This window comes from Lathamus discolor, chromosome 4 (genome assembly GCF_037157495.1).
Source record: "Lathamus discolor isolate bLatDis1 chromosome 4, bLatDis1.hap1, whole genome shotgun sequence".
Classification (NCBI taxonomy): domain Eukaryota; kingdom Metazoa; phylum Chordata; class Aves; order Psittaciformes; family Psittacidae; genus Lathamus; species Lathamus discolor.
The window spans coordinates 60,444,891-60,462,814 of NC_088887.1; the positions used below are offsets into that span (position 1 = coordinate 60,444,891).

At 40.7% G+C, this 17,924-nt stretch overlaps 1 protein-coding gene across 1 annotated transcript in view; it reads left to right on the top strand.

Annotated features, from left to right (window-relative positions):
• The first annotated feature begins 415 nt into the window (after positions 1–415).
• The window catches only part of EIF5B (eukaryotic translation initiation factor 5B), a 36,787-nt gene continuing 19,278 nt past the window's right edge, over positions 416–17,924 (top strand). The window contains exons 1-7 of the mRNA XM_065677685.1: positions 416–543; positions 13,753–13,878; positions 13,970–14,054; positions 14,431–15,064; positions 15,525–15,745; positions 15,928–16,078; positions 17,362–17,457. Coding sequence (XP_065533757.1) covers positions 509–543; positions 13,753–13,878; positions 13,970–14,054; positions 14,431–15,064; positions 15,525–15,745; positions 15,928–16,078; positions 17,362–17,457 — 1,348 coding nt within the window. The 5' untranslated portion in view covers positions 416–508. The remainder of the gene's footprint in view (positions 544–13,752; positions 13,879–13,969; positions 14,055–14,430; positions 15,065–15,524; positions 15,746–15,927; positions 16,079–17,361; positions 17,458–17,924) is intronic.

The following is a 17,924-nucleotide window of genomic DNA, read 5'->3' on the forward strand; positions in this document are numbered from 1 at the left end:
GAACTGGTGGAAGTAAAGCCGATGTTGCTGTGTCTGGTCAATGCAAACCCTGAGAGCAGCCATCAGGTGTTGGAACAGGCTTCCCAGGGAAGTGGTGGAATCACTGTCCCTGGAAGTGTTCAGAACCCATGTAGATGAGGCCTTCGGTGACGTGGTTGAGTGGGGGCCTTGGCAGTCCCGGCGTGAAGGTCGGACTTCATGATCTTGAAGGCCTATTCCAACCTAGTTGATGCTGGTCCCCGTCCCAGCGGCGCCGCCCGTTTCCCCCTCCGGCCGGCAGGGGCCGCCAGCGCGCGGAGGCGGTGCCCGGCCGGGGAGGCGGTGGCGGCCGCCGCTCGTCGCGTGGCAGGCCGGGACGGCGGTGGAGGCGGGGCGGGGCGGGCGCGTGCGCGGCGCAAGTCAGGGGCGGGCGGCGGCGGTGGGGGCGGTCGCTTTCCCCATATGCACGGGGCTGCGCGCAGGCGGGCGGCTGGTGTTGAGGTGCGGGGTAAGCGCTGGGGCTGCCGCTATGGGCAAGAAGCAGAAGAACAAGAGCGAGGACAGGTAGGGTGGATGGCGGCTCTTCGCCTCGGTCCCTTTCCCTGGGCTGCTGACATCGGTGGTGGTGAGCACCGGTGTCGCGGCGCTGAGTCAGGCCTGCAGGGGCTCGCGGCCTCGTCGGAGGTGGCGGACAGGCGGGGCGCGCTAGGCCCAGCTCGGCCCGGCCCGGCCCGGCCCGGCGGACGTTGGCCGCGCGGAAGGTCCGGTCGTGTTCCTCACCCGGTGGAGTGGTACTGGCTGCGCGTGCGGGCCTGACCGGCACCGGAGGCCTGAGGATACGGCGGGCCGGGCCGCACTGTGCGGGCGGGCGGGTGTCCTGCGGCGGCGGCGAGAGAAACTTGTCGCTTGGTGCTGGAGCGGCTGTGTTGCTGCTGCTGCTGCCGCCGCCGCCTTTGCGGTTTCTCTGCATGTTGCTTCCTTGAGCCTCGCCGGGGCTCTCGGCGCTTGTCCGAGAGCAGTGGCTGCTGGTTGTGAGAGCCGATGTCGGTTGTCAGCTAAAAACAGCTGTTTGGTACAGTTGCAGTGCCTGAAGTGTTTGGGTTTCATTTCGTTTTTTTAATGGGAGACAGTGCTATAGGTCACGCTATAACTTGGTGACTTGTACGTGTTTAATAAATGCAGATGTTGGATATTTTAGTGATTATAAGCAAAGAGGATCACTTCTGTGGTTATGTGCATGACATCTTGGGTACTGCTCCATCTCTGAACTTTCTTTGTGTAAAAGGATCCTTTTGGCAGCTGTATTAACCATATGGAACACTGACTGAATGACATTGTGTGTATTTACAGAAGCAAGAGAGAACATACTGTTATTTGTCACTGTAAGATAACAAAACCAAATATTAGAACCAATTTGGAGAGTGGTTTTAGTTGTTAATACTGACAAGGAGTTAAATGAAAACTCATATCTTCAACTGTGTTTGAAGTGGAAATCACAACTTCTCCTTACCTAGACTGCTCCGTTTGTGTATCCTTCTTGAGTCATTGCTTCTCATATGAAAGTATTTCCTATGAAGTTTTTCTCTCTAAGTATTCTTTATTACCTGTATGTATATTGTAATAAGATGTTTATGTTAGTGACTTAAAGTTGTTACACTTTACCGTGTTAGGGTGCAAACTGGTTCAGTTTTTCTGGTCATTCTAGAGTAGTGAGTATTTAACTAGTGAAGTGTTCTGCTTGTCTTGACTATTTTTCCTCGCACCTTTTGCCGTACTACGTATGCTGCTTCTTAGTGTCTGTTATCAGCTTATATTTCACAGGTGTATCTTGGGAGCAGCTCTGGTGAGGAAATGAATCGAGTGTGATTTGAGAAGGAAGAAGGAAGGGTTGGATCTTTGTGCTCGAAAGGAAAGGTGGCCTAGTGTTCATCTTCGCACCTAGTGTGGTAAACGCCAGAGTCGTGCAGAAGGCTTAGGGTGCTGAGGCTCTGCTGCTCAGGGCCTTTCTAGTGACAGTGACTGGTGTGCAGGAATGCTTTGAGAGTCTTGGTGCCTACTGGATACCTTATCCTGTGTATCTCTGCACATTGTTTTTTAGGTCTGTAAAGTACTGAGTACAGGCCTCTCTTGGGTGCTGTGCACAAAATCTCATTTGTGCTGAAAAATGGAGGCATACCTTAAAAGAGAGGCCAAGAATTTATTGTTAGAATAATTGAAATCCTGGGAGTGTAATGATTATTAATTCAGATCTAATTGTTAGGAAAAAAAGAGAACAGTAATTCAGTTGAAATGGTTACATTTACCCTCACTGCTGCTCTGAGTTTTAGGATTTCATCCTGGTGATGGTAAGCTGCAACAGCGTGTTGTCAGCATCAGTGCCCTTCATGAGGAGCAGTATGGTTGTTCATATTGATGGTTTATCTTCATCACTCTAGGATCCACCTGAGATGTTTTTATATGCTTGTTAATGTGCCTTTGCTTTTCATTGGTTTGCAGCTCTGTGTCTCATCCAAATATGTAAAAGGCACTGTGTATAAGATAATGCTTCTTTCTTGTTTGTTACCCCTAAAAATGGCTTTGTCCAGGCCTGTGTTTCTCTTGGTCAATTTCTGGTGAGTTGTGGGATGTCTAGCGCTGAGTCCTGTACAGGCTGTCTCTTTATCCATGCCTGCATGCCTCTCCTCTCAGTCCTGTGCCTCCACTTCTCAAGGCATCTGCTGCTATATCAGGGCTGTATTTCTCTATACTACATCGTTGTAGAGCTGTGAATATCTCATTCTGTACAGAGTGACTGCTTGTTACTGCTCTGTATATGAGACTCTGGTTGCAGCCTGCCTTAGTAAACAAAAGTAGAAGCAAGTAGGCATAGGCACCTCGTCAATTAGAGAAATTGCTGTCACAGCTAAATCAAGGAACAGTTGCAGGCAGGTCAAGAAAAGTTCAGCCAAAGTAGCCTGACAAAGTAGCTGTAGTCCTAAGGCCTTGCAAATGTACTGCAGAGCTTATTTACTGCTGCTAGCAGTGGCAATACAGTGTTACAGGGCCACATGACCGTATGGGAGGGATGATATGAAAGAATTTAAACATACATGCTTGAGAAGGACAGTATGGTTAGACTGGGTGTATTTTATAGCAGAGGGTTTGAGGGGATGGGAGTGAGGCTAGACCTGGAAAGCCAGTGACATTTTGGAATAGGCTCTGTCTGCAGAGGTACTGGTGGTTCTAGCTGATATCACTGTGAATGTCAGGTTCCCTCGAGAGGGGGGGAGAGGCTGCATCACATATTTGCATCTGTAGCTTGAGATTGGACTTTAGCATCCACCATCAGTCTCCCTTCAGTTTCCAGTAAAGCGAGAGGAACGGTACTGTGTAATCAAAGGCTTCTTGTCAGTTTTGCCTCCTGCATCTTCAGTTCTGTGATATGTAGTGTAGTTTCCTCTTCCTTTTCCTCTTTCCCCAACAATTCTATTACAGTCCCTTATGTTCCTTTTGACTACAGCTCTCAAAGCATGTGGCAGCTCATGGACATAACTTGCAGTGCAGATGCACTTGCATGTGGGAAGATGCACGTGGTGTGTCCGTGTTGTGAATATTGGTTTGAAAATGGATGTGACAGATTTCCTGCTTGTCTTCTGACATAGTGAGCCAAGTTATGGAAGGTACATGTCATCTTTACTCTGCTTTTCTCCCTTCACCCACATAGCTTTGTCTTCTGTTGTGTGGTTTACTCCTCCCTTGTTTCTGCTGAGTACAGAGGAGGTCATACTGGTGAGTGTTAATTTATGTCTTGGAAGTGTGCTGGTAAATTAGGGTGAGAATGAATTTTGTCATGGGAACAAGGTGTAAGTACAAAGGGATAAGACCCTGAGTGAAATGATAACTGTGGTGAGCAGGGAAAGAATGGTGATGCAGGATTGTTGTCTGTTAGGAATACAGATTGCTGCCTGAACAGGTACACCTACAAACCTGTTTCTATTATACCAGTGCTTTGGTTACATTCCTCTTGAACTCTCTTACTGACTTGTGCTGCTTGTTTGCTGTGCATCTGTCAGTAAAGAACATACTTATCTAGAATGGTCAGATATATGGTCACTGTAGGAAAAAAACTCAGTGTGGTGTGTAGCAAGTGATGCACTTTGTAGCTACTAAGCCATGTGGAAGTTTTGCTTCCCCTTTGGAATTTTTATGGTTGTGTTAATAACTTATTTTTGAATGAAATGTCATAGCAAATCTTCAAAAAAAAAAAAGTTATCTGAGTTTTCAGGCTTTCCTAATGGAAGAGTAGGTGTTCTAATGTGTAGTCTAGCTCCTCCCAGGAGTGATATGCTTTGGCTCTCGGATAGAGCTATAATGGAAGAAGTTATGTCAAGGTTCTGCCTTGCTGTCTTTGTGAATTTTGTATAGGATTATTATTATTATTATTTCTTTTTTTTGTGGGAAGAAAGGCTGGTGTAAACTACAGAACTGTGCTTTGAATTCAAGCTGCTGCTGTAGGTTTCCAAGTAAGTATGCTATATGCTATATGGTATAAATTATTTCTGGTGTAGAATATGGACCTTTTCCCTTTGGTGTTATCTTTTCATGTGTCTTTACTCTTCTCCCAGCTGTAAGTCATCTTCCTCTTAGTAGCTTTCTTTTGTTTCCGGTAGGTAATCTTTAGGTGTGTTTATTCTTGTGCCCTTTAATATTGTGAACTGTTGCCTAGGCATACGACTCTGATCATTCATGCATATTGCTTGAGAAGTTAGAGGTGCCAGCTGTGATTCTGCAGCCAAGAGTGAACACTGCTGCTAAATTAAGACACAGAGTGCTATTGCTGATGCTATATATTGCTTTCTCTTTTACAAATTAAACTCCTGGCATTGTCTACTGGTTGTTCTATTTGGCTCTCTTTTATTAGCCTGTTAAGTAGCATCGTAATGTTGTGTAGGAAAGTTCTGTGAAGGCTAGCAAGCCTTCAAATACCTGTAGTTCAGAAATATTCTGTACATTAGAAAACATAACTATGTCTGTTCTCAAACATATTTCCACAAGCAGAGCATTTGCAGCTCCATTGAGAACAGCTGATAAACCCTTGAAATCCCTGTTTTGCAGTTCTCATCTGGAAGATGCTGGGATTTTGTACCGGAAGAAGTAATGCAAGATAATTTCTCCATTACAGAAATTTGTTGGCCTGTTCTATGCAAATATGTATTTCTGTTTTCCCAACCTGTAGTTATTAATGCAGGCCTTTCATATTTATAAGAAAACTAATTTTATAGGTTTGGATTTTTTCTTTTTTTTTTTTTTTAAGCAAAGCATCATTGTAGAAAGACTGTCAAGATTTTCAAATATTTGTTGCAATGGTATCACAAACCAGACACACTGCAGTACATGAAGTCGTTGTTAGAATCAGCTTTTCTTGTGGAAATTTTTCTTCATCTGTTACTTCCATGAAGGCACCTGAACCTTATGTCTAAGTAACCTGTTTATGAAAAGTATGGAAATAGTACATTGCAAACCAGAGGAATTGCAGACACTGATTCTCTGAAGATCTCTGTCAAGCCACGCTCAGAATATAGAGGTTTATGGCAGGTTAAACTTTGCTGCTGTTGTCACGCTCATCAAACCAGACAAGCTGACAGTTCTACGTACCTTTGCTGGTTTTAATTGTCTGTGTCTCTGTACATTATTGTTCTCTACTGTTCATCACTTTAAAGCTGCCTAGAAGAGAAGGTTACAATTTCGAATGAAATCTTCTGTTCAGTAGCTCTTAATGCTTGCATAATATTCCTGTTCCTCCTCCCTACAGAAAAACAGTCCCCTTGACTGGTGGAGGAAATAATTTTCCTCAACGCGAATTGCACGTGCACATAATTAACGTAGTAGTTAAGTTTGTCTTGCCAAAAAAAGTACAATGCCGTTTGGTCTGAGAGCAACTGCTATTTTACACAAGATGCGTGTTGATGATCCTAGTGTTTGCAGCACTGATGACTTACTGTTCCTGTGTATCAATTTTTCTTTTACAGTAGTCTAGTGGAGATTTTTAGCATGCTCTCTTAAAACTGATAGGTGCTTCTTTAGGTAAATTGATGCTGTAAGATTAAGTATGTTTTTTAATTGTAGTTAATGTGGGCGGGCATCCGCTGTGTGTCAGGTTCATAGACAATCCAAAGTGTATTTCACGAAGTGTTCTAAATGGTATTTTTGTGATTAGTTTTGATTTTATGCGGTAAACCGCATAGGACATGGAGGTTGTAGAACAGTGGACTTGGAGATAATTTCTGTCATCATTGCACTCTTTCTAAATAAACAAAACCTAAAAGTAGTTCAGTGAGACCGAATGCTAGTTCTTTAGTGTTTCCTATTCCATGCTTTTAGTCACCTAATTCTGTTGGCACCTAAGCACTTAAACTGAACTACAGAGCTCTGTGTTGCCTTCTGCTAGCCACTACAGAAGCTTTTTATGTTGAAGTTTTGCTGTATCTTTGTTTAAATGCAAATTTTAGATTGTGGTGAGTGGGGTTTTTTTGTTCTTTTTTTGGTTTTTAAATTTGTGTTGAATAAAGGAGATTTTCTGTTTTTCTAGGATCTGTTGGGGTTAAAGGTTGTTTTCTATGTCTCTTTCAGACAGTTTTGCTTGGCTGTTATGCAATTCCTTTTCCTCAGCCAAACTTGAAAGAGAAGGCATGACACTTTAATATTAAAAATGGAATCATTGTCTGGGGAGGCTGAGTATAGAGTAGATATGCTTTTAGTCAAATTTCACTTCCTTGCTGTCTCATGTAATTAGGAAGTTTTGCCAGCTTCCTTCATCTGGAAGAAACAGCTAAGGTGTACTTTTGTATCGAACTGTATTCAGTCAAGCTGTCAGATGTTTCCAACCTTGTGGTCTTACTGTTGCTGTCCCCAGCAGCATGCTGTAACTGCTTCCGCTGCATTGGTACAGTGCTTATGTGCCCACAGTGCAACTCAGCAGTGTGATTTGATTTGCCACCAGAAAAGTGTGTTCTGCAAGGGCCTGTGTCTGCAGGATTGCATGAGCTGATGAGAAGGGAAAGTGTGGCTGGGAATGGGGAAGGAAGTCACTTCTACCCTCCCCTGGCCATAGTTGGAGGAAAAGGCAAGGGGAGTGTGGCTCTTTTCTGGGGCTGTGACTTTTTTAAAGCCCTGTCAGCTGCAGTGGTGGGTTGCATAGCTGGTGCTCATGTGGACACTACTTCACTTCTTGGGCTGAGGAAGGAGTGTAGTTCTTCCTGAATTTCAGACTCCAGGTCATATGTAATTTAAATGTCTTCAGCAGAAAATCAAGGTGGCTGCTTCTACTCTGAAAACACGTTTGTTGTATTCATATTCTTTGATAGGTAAGGATGAGGAAGAAGACCATAGCTTTTGTTTCATGTTTTGAATGGCATTGCTGAACCAACAGGTACTTGCATTTTCAATTTTATAACCCACTTCAAGAACAAGTTGATGGTGCGTGGTTTTGAACAATTAAATAATTACTTCCAAAATGTTTTATGTTCTGTAGCATTTTAAACCAGTTGCTCTAAAATAAACTTGAAAGACAGAATGCCTATTTATCTTAATACCTGCAAGTTAAAAAACCTACAAATATACCATTCAGCATTGATAACTTGCTAATTTGGGTAAGCTTGTATTTAGGAATGCATCCTATTACCAGGCTTGTGACCCATGTATAACAGAGGATGTGTGAGGTGCTCTAGGGGAGAAATGGTAAAGACCTGTCTAAAAGTACTAGCTTTACTTGGTCTAAAACTGTTGCAAAACCAAACAGATGGAAACAGATGGTTCAGCTTCTTTTCAATCTTTTTGAAGTTCAAGGTTGTTTTTTTTTCTAAGCAAAGAAAATGACTTAATGACAGCTGTGTACCTTTGAAGGTGGTTAGAAGAGCTGGTGTGATGTAAATGATGAAATAGCTCCAAAGTTGCCTCAGGTAAAAGGAGTTCTCATTATGCAGGAATGCAGGCAATGAGTTCATGTTAGTGATGCAGCTTTCTTGCTGTGTCAACTTAGTGACTCTTCTGCCCCACGCACGTGAATGTTTTTTAGTCTGTTTTTAGTTGTACAACATTTACTAACATTACAACTTCATCTTTACAGAAACAGTTTAAATTATTCTTAAAATATTTTAGTTAGGATTGGTTTTGACTTGGTTTAGCTGCAAGGCGAAGGCAAGATCTAGTAATTATGTTGGTCAGTGCAGTGGATCAAAAAGTAACCTTATGAGTCTACATGTACCTTTTAATTTTAGTTGCAGCAGGAGTGTGTTGCCTTGTTGACTTTGTCTGCAAAGATGGATGTTGGATTTCCAGTAGGGCTTGCCCTCATTTTAATCTGGATTCTTCCATTTAATTTCTCCAGTTTTATTTAACTAATTTCACTGCAGTTAAATTGATATAAATGTGGGCAACTCGTCTCCTTTATACTGCTAATGAATCCTGTTGCTCCACTCTTGCAGTTCATGTATGGATTAATAGTTTCTTTGTATCTGACTGCTGCCTAGTCAGGATGCCATCTCTGTCACATGTAGATGCAAAGTGCCAGCTTAGAGTGAAGTTTTACCCTGTCTTTGGGGGTATGTATTGTGGGTACTATAATGTACTCAAAAGTTGTAATTGTGCGTGGTTTTAGGAAAGCATGAGGAAGACATGACTGTGTGGTAATCATGCTAATATGCTTGTCTGTTAGCAGAGAGTATCTGAGAAATGCTGTTGGTGTCAACTGACCTGCAACGCTGTCCTTCCCTAGAACCTGCATGGGAAGCTGGAGGAGCTTGTTTGACAAGAAAGGGCAGTTGTGCATTTCAGCTGCAGAAGCTCACTGCACAAAGAAAAATGTGAAAAGGCTATTGACTCATACTCTGATAGCTATAGTCTTATCTTCCCTGTATTTGGCCTTGTTTCCTGAGGCAGGGAGTCTTTCAAGTTTCTATGCTTAGATATGTCTCTTAAAGAGATTGTACTGCATGCAGTATCTATCCTTAGTATGGCCACGTTGGACAGAGCCTTGGGTGATGTGGTTTAGTGGAAGGTGTCCCTGCCCATGGCAGGGGGGTTGGAACTTGATGATCTTGAGGTCCTTTCCAACCCTGATTATTCTATGATTCTGTGGAAGCTTCATGCCATGAAAATCCCTATTGATGAATATATTAATTATGCCAGTACTTGGAGTAATTTTTTTAACCTTCCGTGGAAGATACATGATAGGTAATTAAACTGTATTTGTAACAGTTCTGAGATACTTAGAAACCATTAGAGCTTCTTAACATATTTCAGAATTTAAGTTTGAGTCTTGATTTGGAGCATGGTAACTTCTGGTGAAATGTGTGCTAATTTGCACCTGTAATACCCTAGATTCCCAAAGAAAAGGTAAAACTTCAAACAAACATCTTGCTTGTTGTTAGAAAGCATTAGAAATTATAAGACTTTACAATTGAAGTGTTTGTAAGCAAAATAGCAAAGTGTGTCCTTAAGACTGACGCAAACCCTAGTATGTGGAAACTAGGATTAATGTAAACCTTGTGTGAGGGTGAGCTCTGGCCTCATGATGGCTTCCACAGGGAATTTCTAGGTTCTGGCTGTTGCAGGCCATTGCACCAGAAAAAGAACTTGCTCCAAAACTGTGTTTGTTTGTCATGTTTTAAACTTGCCCACTCTGCCCTACCCCGAGGAAAAAAGAGTCTTAACACCTTAAGGTATGTGCTATTTTAGTACTTTTTCAGCAGATGTTATATACTAGCTGAGGGATTTTATTATTTTTTAACTGGGGTTCTAGTCTTAAATATTGTTTCCTTGCTGCACTAGCAAGAGAAACACTGCAGTGTGGTGGTTTTCTTTTCTTCTCCAGACTGTGCATCTATCAGTCACGAGGCTTTTCCACTTTTCTGACTCAATAGCTTGCAATTGTGTGGGATCTTATAAATAGGAGAGCTATTGGCTGTCTTTTTTAATGTGAGCAATGGTAGGTGACAGCTCTTCATTTATTTCCTAACTCTGCTTAAATCTTCACACTGAAAACATTTTGTAATTTCTCTGACAGGCAGGATTTGTGATTGTAGCTTTATTTGTTGCTGGTTTTGCTTTACACGGTAGCTTAGGTTGTGTTTTGGAGTGTCACTTTCTTGCTGACCTGATTTGATACTTTGATTGCATGAGAGATGTTGAATTTCCTTTGTTGCATACACCTGTCTTAAAAATCTTTGAATACTTACTTGGGATGCTCTGTGTATGTTTGATCCTGGTCTGGTACAGAATGGTGTACTAGCACAGCATTTAACTAGTGACCCAGTGAGTATTCAGGAATCTGTTCATAAGGGGCTTTCCGAATGTAATGCAGGTTTTCAGTAGCCTTTACTGGAACCCTTCTGGGTAAGAGACGATTTCTTAATATACTTTCTAAAGCAGTAAGGTCAGTATTTTTCAGTATAAAGTGTGTGAATGTTTCTGTATGTTGCTTCTAAACAGTTTCAGAATACCTTGAAGTGTTACATTGCTTAAATGGCAAAAGGCAGCGAAATTGTGCAGGGGAAGACTTCTAGTCAGTGGTGTGATTCTAAAGAAAAATAGTTTTCCTTGGTGACTGAAATAACATGATCTCTGCACATTTGTCATTGGTTCCTGCCATCTCCTTTAATTAGCCTGACTGCTGTGTCTTTGTCTGCATAGCTTGCTCTGTATTAAGCACAGCTTTTCAGGGAGGAATGTCTGTGGCCATTTAATGTTTTGAAAATTGTTTAGGTTTGAATGAAGTGCACACACCAATCTCCTGCTGTATTTATTGCATTGAAATGCTGTTTTAGCAGCACTAGAACTCTCTTCATAGCTGGCAGCAGAATTAGAGGCTGGAGTCGAAAGTATGTGAGTAAGAAAAGGTGGCTCAGATTTCACTTCTGAAACAGACAAAAGAAAATCAGGGGAGTAACTTTGGTTATTTTGGTGTGCAGACCTGGTCAACAGCAAGCCTCTCTTGAGCTCAGAGCAGTATGGGCTTGAATGGCCCAAGGTAGCAAGGCTCTGAAGTCTATAGATAAAGTCTTCATGTGAGAGTGATTTGAGGTCAGAATTGAAAACTGTTTGAGGATAGTGGTGCTGTCAGGTTCCTGTATTGGGTACTATTAGTGTTGGGGTTAAGACCCTTGCAAAAAGCTAAGTGGAGGGGCAAGAGAGGCTGTGTGCAAACCTTCTGGTGGAGGAAGTTCCTGCAAGAGTGTTTGGGTTTCTGAAACATGCTTTTGGGGACTGCTTGAAAAGGTTTACAGGAAAGAGTTCCTAGGTTTATCTTACAATGCCAACAGGAAGGAAGCTCTCCTGTTATGTGTCTTAAGTGCAGTGGGTTCCTTATGACTTAAGAATCGCTCAGGAAGAGAGGGAGGGCACCTTCTCAGTCTTATTTTCAACTTTCTTTTATTATGAAATCCTAGTGGAATATTATTAGAGTATTTAAAGGTAAGGAAATTCAAGGTCAGTATGGGAATAAACTCATAGTAGTGGAAGACAACATTTGAATTCCTTAGGTTTCCTATGATGATCTTGCTTTACATTTCTGAAGTATTGTAACTATATATTGCTGTTTATGTATGTGCAGCCTTGATTTTACTTTCATTTCATTGAGGCTCAAATGTTTGAGGCTTTCTGTGTTACGTCTTAGGAAGTAGAAATATAGTGTAGATTTCTTTGGCAGTGTTCAAGTCCAGATTGGACGGAGCCTTGGGTAACATGGTCTAGTGGAAGCTGTTCCTGCCAATAGCAGAGGGTTGGAATTCCATGATCTTAAGATCCTTTTCAACACAAAGCATTCTGTGATTCTTGGAAACCGTTGACTGTTAAGCAGTGAAAGCTAAGGCTGGAAAGGCTCTTGCACTATATTTATGCCACTATCATGACAGCTGAACAGTCTTCATTATTATTCCTAAGTTGTTCTTGCTGGTGGGTGTTAAAGCTTACTGTTTATGGGGTTTTTTTTCAGTGTTTCAGAGATTTCCACCCCCCCCAAAAAAGGTTTTCTTCAAGGTTCAGTTAGTGTGTTGATTTGAAAACAAATAACTCCTCACCCCTTAAAGGCCATATTCTGGAAAACTCTAAGCATCCTCCTTGCTAGTAGAATAAACCCCATGCGTTTTATGTTTGGACATAACTTTCTGCAAAACTGCTATGTGAAAAGTCAGCCTTGAGAATATCCATGTAAAATATAAGCTGTTGAAAGACTTGGCTCTTTAGTATTTGTACAGCCATATGGCTAAGATCCCGCCTATTTCAGGCTTGGATTTGACTTTATCTTCTCCATTAACTCCTAAAATAAAAGGAGGTAAGCAAGTGTGCTTAATAAACAGTTTCTGCACTTAATGCAGAAAGAAATGAAGGGCCTATGTGTAGGCCTGGATGTAATGTAGTTAGCTTGGTATTAGGGCTTTAACTCCAGGTGACATTTTTATTTTGGCTGTCTATGGTACTGCTGGTGCACAGCCAGTTAAATTGCTTATAAAAACAGCTCTTAAGTTGCCGGAAAGTCAAGTCAGCTGTTCTTAAGATGGAAATAGCCAAAAAGTTTTTATTTTCTCTTGAAGTGGTAGGGATTGGTTTAGAAATTAGGCACTAACTATTTGAGAGTTACATTTCTCAAATGTATTGCTCAGCACAGAAGTAGTACAATTAGGTATATTTATGGTGTGGGTTTTCTTTTCTTGACTAAAAATAGAGTATTTCTGATAATAAAGGTGATGTACAGTGAGGTGCTTCATTGTGATGCTTATTATTTGGTTTCTTCAGTCTACAGGCAAGAAAATCTAAGATCTTAAGTACAAATAATCAGTCTTGGCCTTTAAGAAAAAACCTCAATTGCTCAATTCTTGTGGTACAAGTCAAGAAAAAAGTGTATCTGAATTACTAATATTGATAAAGAACAGTAAAAACCCCACTTGTGTTTAGTTGCAGATGAGAGGTTAGAAAATGAAAATTCCTTTGAAAGAGAAACTTGCTCTCTCTCATGAGATCTAATGAGGAAGGATGCATATTTCAAGTGTCTAGTGAAACTTCTGGCTTTCTTTAGGCTTGGGAGAGGTGATACTAAAGTAGTGGAAATGGTTGATTGCCAACTGCATTGGTGTTTTTTCTCATCTGCTTTAGAGTCTGGCTGTGGGCTGAACTGTTCCTCTGTGACTACTTTTATTTTTGAAAGAAACTTTTCATTCTGAGGGCAAAGCATAGGCAACTGTTACAAGTTGGAAGCTCTGAAGAGCTTCCACTTGCTAAATAAATATACAATAGCTTTATTTGTTTGCTAACGGGTGTTTAAAGGGGCAGATAAGTGCTTCTAACTCTGGTTATTAAATTGGAAGCTTTCTTCTATTTGTGCTTTTTCAGGCGTTGATTGTGGGGCCTGCTTTACTCTTAATGACACCTACTGTCATTACTGTGACTTGAAGGGCTAAACCATTTATCTCGTGGAGGAACAAAGTGAAAGAGTCTAGTTACGTTTTTCTAGGAAGTTTTATAAAATCTCACATCTAACCTTTCAAACCCAGTGTTTCAGGAGAGTCATATTTCTCTGTCCCACCTCCCTTCAAGTAGTGTAAGGGTTTTTCCTTTTTGTCTTACTGGGTGGAATAAGGTAATAGGGTATAATGGTTTGTTAAATGTGGGTTTTCCCCTTGTGATGCTGATGTCTGGTGACTGGAATTTTACATTTTGAAGCTTTTGTTTTATGCAGATGGCTTCTTATATAAACCTAACAGTGGAACTCTTGATTAACCCTGCTTTTCTTTCGTGTTTTAGTGCAAAAGATGATATTGATATTGATGCCCTTGCTGCTGAGATAGAGGGTGCAGGAGCTGCAAAGGAGCAAGAGCCTCAGAAATCCAAAGGCAAAAAGAAAAAAGAGAAGAAGAAACAGGATTTTGAGTAAGCTTGGGGGTTCTTTTTCTATCTGTCTTATTTTATTCCATTTAACAAAAACTCAATTACTTAAGTACCGTAACTTTTCTTATTTTAGTGAAGATGATATCCTGAAGGAGCTGGAAGAACTGTCAATAGAGGCGCAAGGAGGGAAAGTTGACAGGGAACCTTCTACAGGAAAGGTGAACACTGAGGGGAAAGTGGGTTCATTAATAGGACATAGTAAAACAAAAGGCACCTCTGTCCCAGGAAAGTTGTAGCCTTGTAGTGTAGTGAGACATGCATGTATTTTTAATTATACTAAATTATATTTTCATAGTAAAGTAACTGGTGAGAGATTTTACCAAAAGCCATATGTTCATACTAATAATTACTCAAAGCCAATCAGAATAAATTTTAATTGTGGGGTGAGGCATAGTACACTTTGCAGGAATAGTTACTGCTTTCACACTTTGTCCTCAGTAAGAGAAGTCTTTCTTGACATCTTTCAGTGCTTCTACTTAGCTCTTAATAGGAAGTAATTTTTCATGGCTGATTATTGACTTGTTTAATTACCAGGTTGAAAATGACAATGAAGAAAGCTTATCAAAACAAGACAAAAAAAGGAAAGGAAAGAGTAAAAAAGCCAATCTGGAAAATGACTATGACAGTGAGGAAGTGGAAGATAAAGATAAAAAATCTAAAAAAGCTCAGAAAGCAAAACAAGACATGCTTTCTGGCAGTGATGATGATGATCATGAAATACAGCTTAAGAAAAGCAAAGGGAAAACTCAGAAGTCAAATAAAAAGCATGATCTGTCAGAAGAAGATGAAACTAACATTAAGAAAAGCAAAGACCGTGCAGGGGCAATGTCTACAGGTGAGAGTGGTGATGAATCAGATGATGTCTCCCAGTCTAAAAAAGGACAAAAGAAAAACCAGAAACTGAAGTCTACTCCTGCTGCAGAAAGTGGGGATGATGATGATGAACCTTCATTCAAAGTGAAAACAGTGGCTCAGAAGAAGGCAGAAAAAAAAGAACGTGAAAGGAAAAAACGTGAGGAAGAAAAAGCCAAACTGAGGAAGCAGAAAGAGAAGGAAGAACTGGAAGGTGGTAAAGAACCAGCCAAGCCAAAGGAAGCTCAAAAAAAACCTGAAGAGAAGGCTTCTGAAGTCCTGGCAACTGCTGGCGAGACTCCTGCAGCAACAGAGGGTTTGTAATGTGATTTTTGAAACTGTAATTTAAACACTGCAGCTTTTATAAAGCCAAAGATTTGGCACACAGTGAAGATGATTTGTTGCTTTATTCTGAATTGGGAGTACTAGACACTTGGGTAGCCTTTTCTGCCTCTTTGTGTTGGCTCCCATCTGGCTGTTTTTTCTGGCCTATAGTTTGTTCAGGTACATGGGAAAACAAGAGCCAGATGGTGAATTCTCATTGCAGTATGTGGTTGTGGTTCTATGCTGCAAAGGTACTTTTCATTTCCCAGTTATTCTGTTACTTTAAGACTGCAGGCCCTGACTTTATAAGTTCAGAGAGTTTTATTTTTTCATTACGAAGTGCTTAGATAGTTTTTCATTTGATGTTACTTACTGTATCTGAAACATTAATTATATTTAGAGTATCTTTAAAATTTCTCAGATCTTTGAATGTTTGCGGTCTCTTTCTGTAGCTGATGACAATGAGGGGGACAAAAAGAAGAAAGACAAGAAAAAAAAGAAAGGTGAGAAAGAAGAAAAAGAGAAAGAGAAGAAAAAGGGTCCCAGTAAAGCCACGGTTAAAGCTATGCAGGAAGCCTTAGCTAAAATGAAAGAGGAGGAGGAAAGGGCAAAAAGAGAGGAGGAAGAACGTATAAGACGACTGGAGGAGCTAGAAGCAAAACGCAAAGAGGAGGTACCGTGTATCTTACCCTCTCCTTTATTGTGTCCTCAGGGTAATGCTAACCTGTCCCCATGCTGGTGCAGTTGGTGGATAAGTCTTTCTTATGTTTCTCATCAATAGAATATGTATGCAGCCAGCTTTTGTGTAAAGCATGCTTTAACATTTCTGCATGGCTTTTTTTAACCTTTTTCTAGGAAAGATTAGAGCAAGAGAGGAAAGAAAGAAAGAAACAGAAGGAAAAAGAGAGGAAGGAGCGATTAAAGAAGGAGGGAAAACTTTTAACAAAAGCTCAACGAGAAGCCAGAGCCAGAGCGGAGGCTACTCTTAAGCTACTTCAAGCTCAGGGTAAGCAATAAAGCTTAATACTACTACTACTAGTAAATCGTACCCCTTCTCTATGTACGTTTTTTCTAGCTGGAGCTGAGGGGGGTAGTTCTAAGTAATTCTGTATGAAGCTCCTTTGTTGTCTAGGAAGGCAGTGTGTATGACACTTCCCTTTTCAAAAGTAGGTTTAAATGTCTATATTTTCATTTTACACTTCAAATATCCAACTTTATATTTTTAATGTATTTTATAATATATTTTATATTTCACTTGCATTTTAAATATGTCATCTAAGGACCTTGGGAGAAATCACTTCCTTCCATTGCCTAGTCCAAAGGCCAAGAAAAGCAGATGGGTTGTACTGCAGGTCTTGCGTTATTGTGAATTAATTCATGTGCTCACTTAAGCAAGTGCGTTGTTTTGCATTGTTAGTCCATGGGGACAGTATATTATCCTCTTGCGTTTGCTTCTGGAAAAGGGTGTAACAAGAGATTTCCATCTTTTCCCTCAAATATAGTGTTTCCATTACAATAAAATAAATGTATCCAGTGTGTTGTAAGCCCATATACTAATTTGTTCTTGGTAAGTTGTGGCTAAAGAAAGAAATGAGTTCTTGAGTTCCATGTATCCTTTGTATTTGTGGGGAACGCTAGCTGACACTTCTGCTAGGTGGATGCGTAAGGGTAGGAATCTCTGTACCTAGTAAAGTGTTTGGAGCTCTTAAAAATACACAAAGGCCATTTATCTTGAGTTGTTCCTGTAGTTATTAGAATCTTTCTATTTGTGTGTTGCTAAAAGTAACAGACAACCCCCTCCCTAACACTGAGCAAAAGAGAAAACACTATCTACTGAACAACCTTAAGCTTTTATAAGTTGTGCCTCTTAACTGCTCCAGATTTTCTGAAATGGGGGTGCTTGGCAGACTGGCTTTAAGAGAGTTTTACCATGGCAGACTTTAAATGGACACATGCTGTTAAGCTGTGTGTGTGTGTCTGTGTGTGTGTGTGTCTGTGTTCATGAAATCTAGAAAAGCTTCAAACCTGGAGTCTTACGGATCAGGTTGTTTTCTTCCCTTTAGTAATCTGTCTTCTTTTTGAGACTATTCAGGGTATCTGAAGATCTACACTTTGCTCAAGCTTTGCAGCTTTTGAAAATCAGTCTTTTTAAAAAGATACGCATTGAACCTACTTTCTACTCCCTTCCTCCTCCTAGGAAGTTCTAGAAAGCATGTTCTCATTTAAACCACAGCTTATGTTTGGTAACTAATCACCTCGGTTTTCTTTCTAACAATTTCTGTTTTGCAGGTGTTGAAGTGCCATCCAAAGACTCTGTGCCAAAGAAGAGGCCAATATATGAAGACAAAAAGAAAAAGAAGCAGCAGCAGCCAGAAAATAAAGAAGGTGTGGTTTGCATGTGGGGATAATTAATAGATCAGTCACATTTCTGGAAATGTTTGTGGAATAAATCAGCTAATCCTAAACCAGTGGCACTTCAGGGTGCCTCTGAGGTTCTTTTGACACCCCTGCCCCCATGTGCAAGTATTGGTGCGTTAAGATCTTGAAGTTCTTTTGAAGGCTGCTCACTTTGTTTTGTTGTAAAACAAAGGATTAAGTTTGGTGGTTTTGGTTTTGTTTTTTTCTTTTTCTTTAACCTCGGTATTTTCTTCAGAATTTCTAAATGTTGGAGATGTGCAGAATGTAAAAGCTTCTTACAATGGTGAGGTTGAATGCTTTGTGTGCTTGTGTAGGTTAAATACAATGTAGTGTGAGTAGTGACTTATAATTAAGCCTAAATTGATGTTCCAGGATGAGAGGGGGTTGATCTTAGTTTTACTACTTTTAAGTTGAAGGCAATTTGCTTGCTTGTT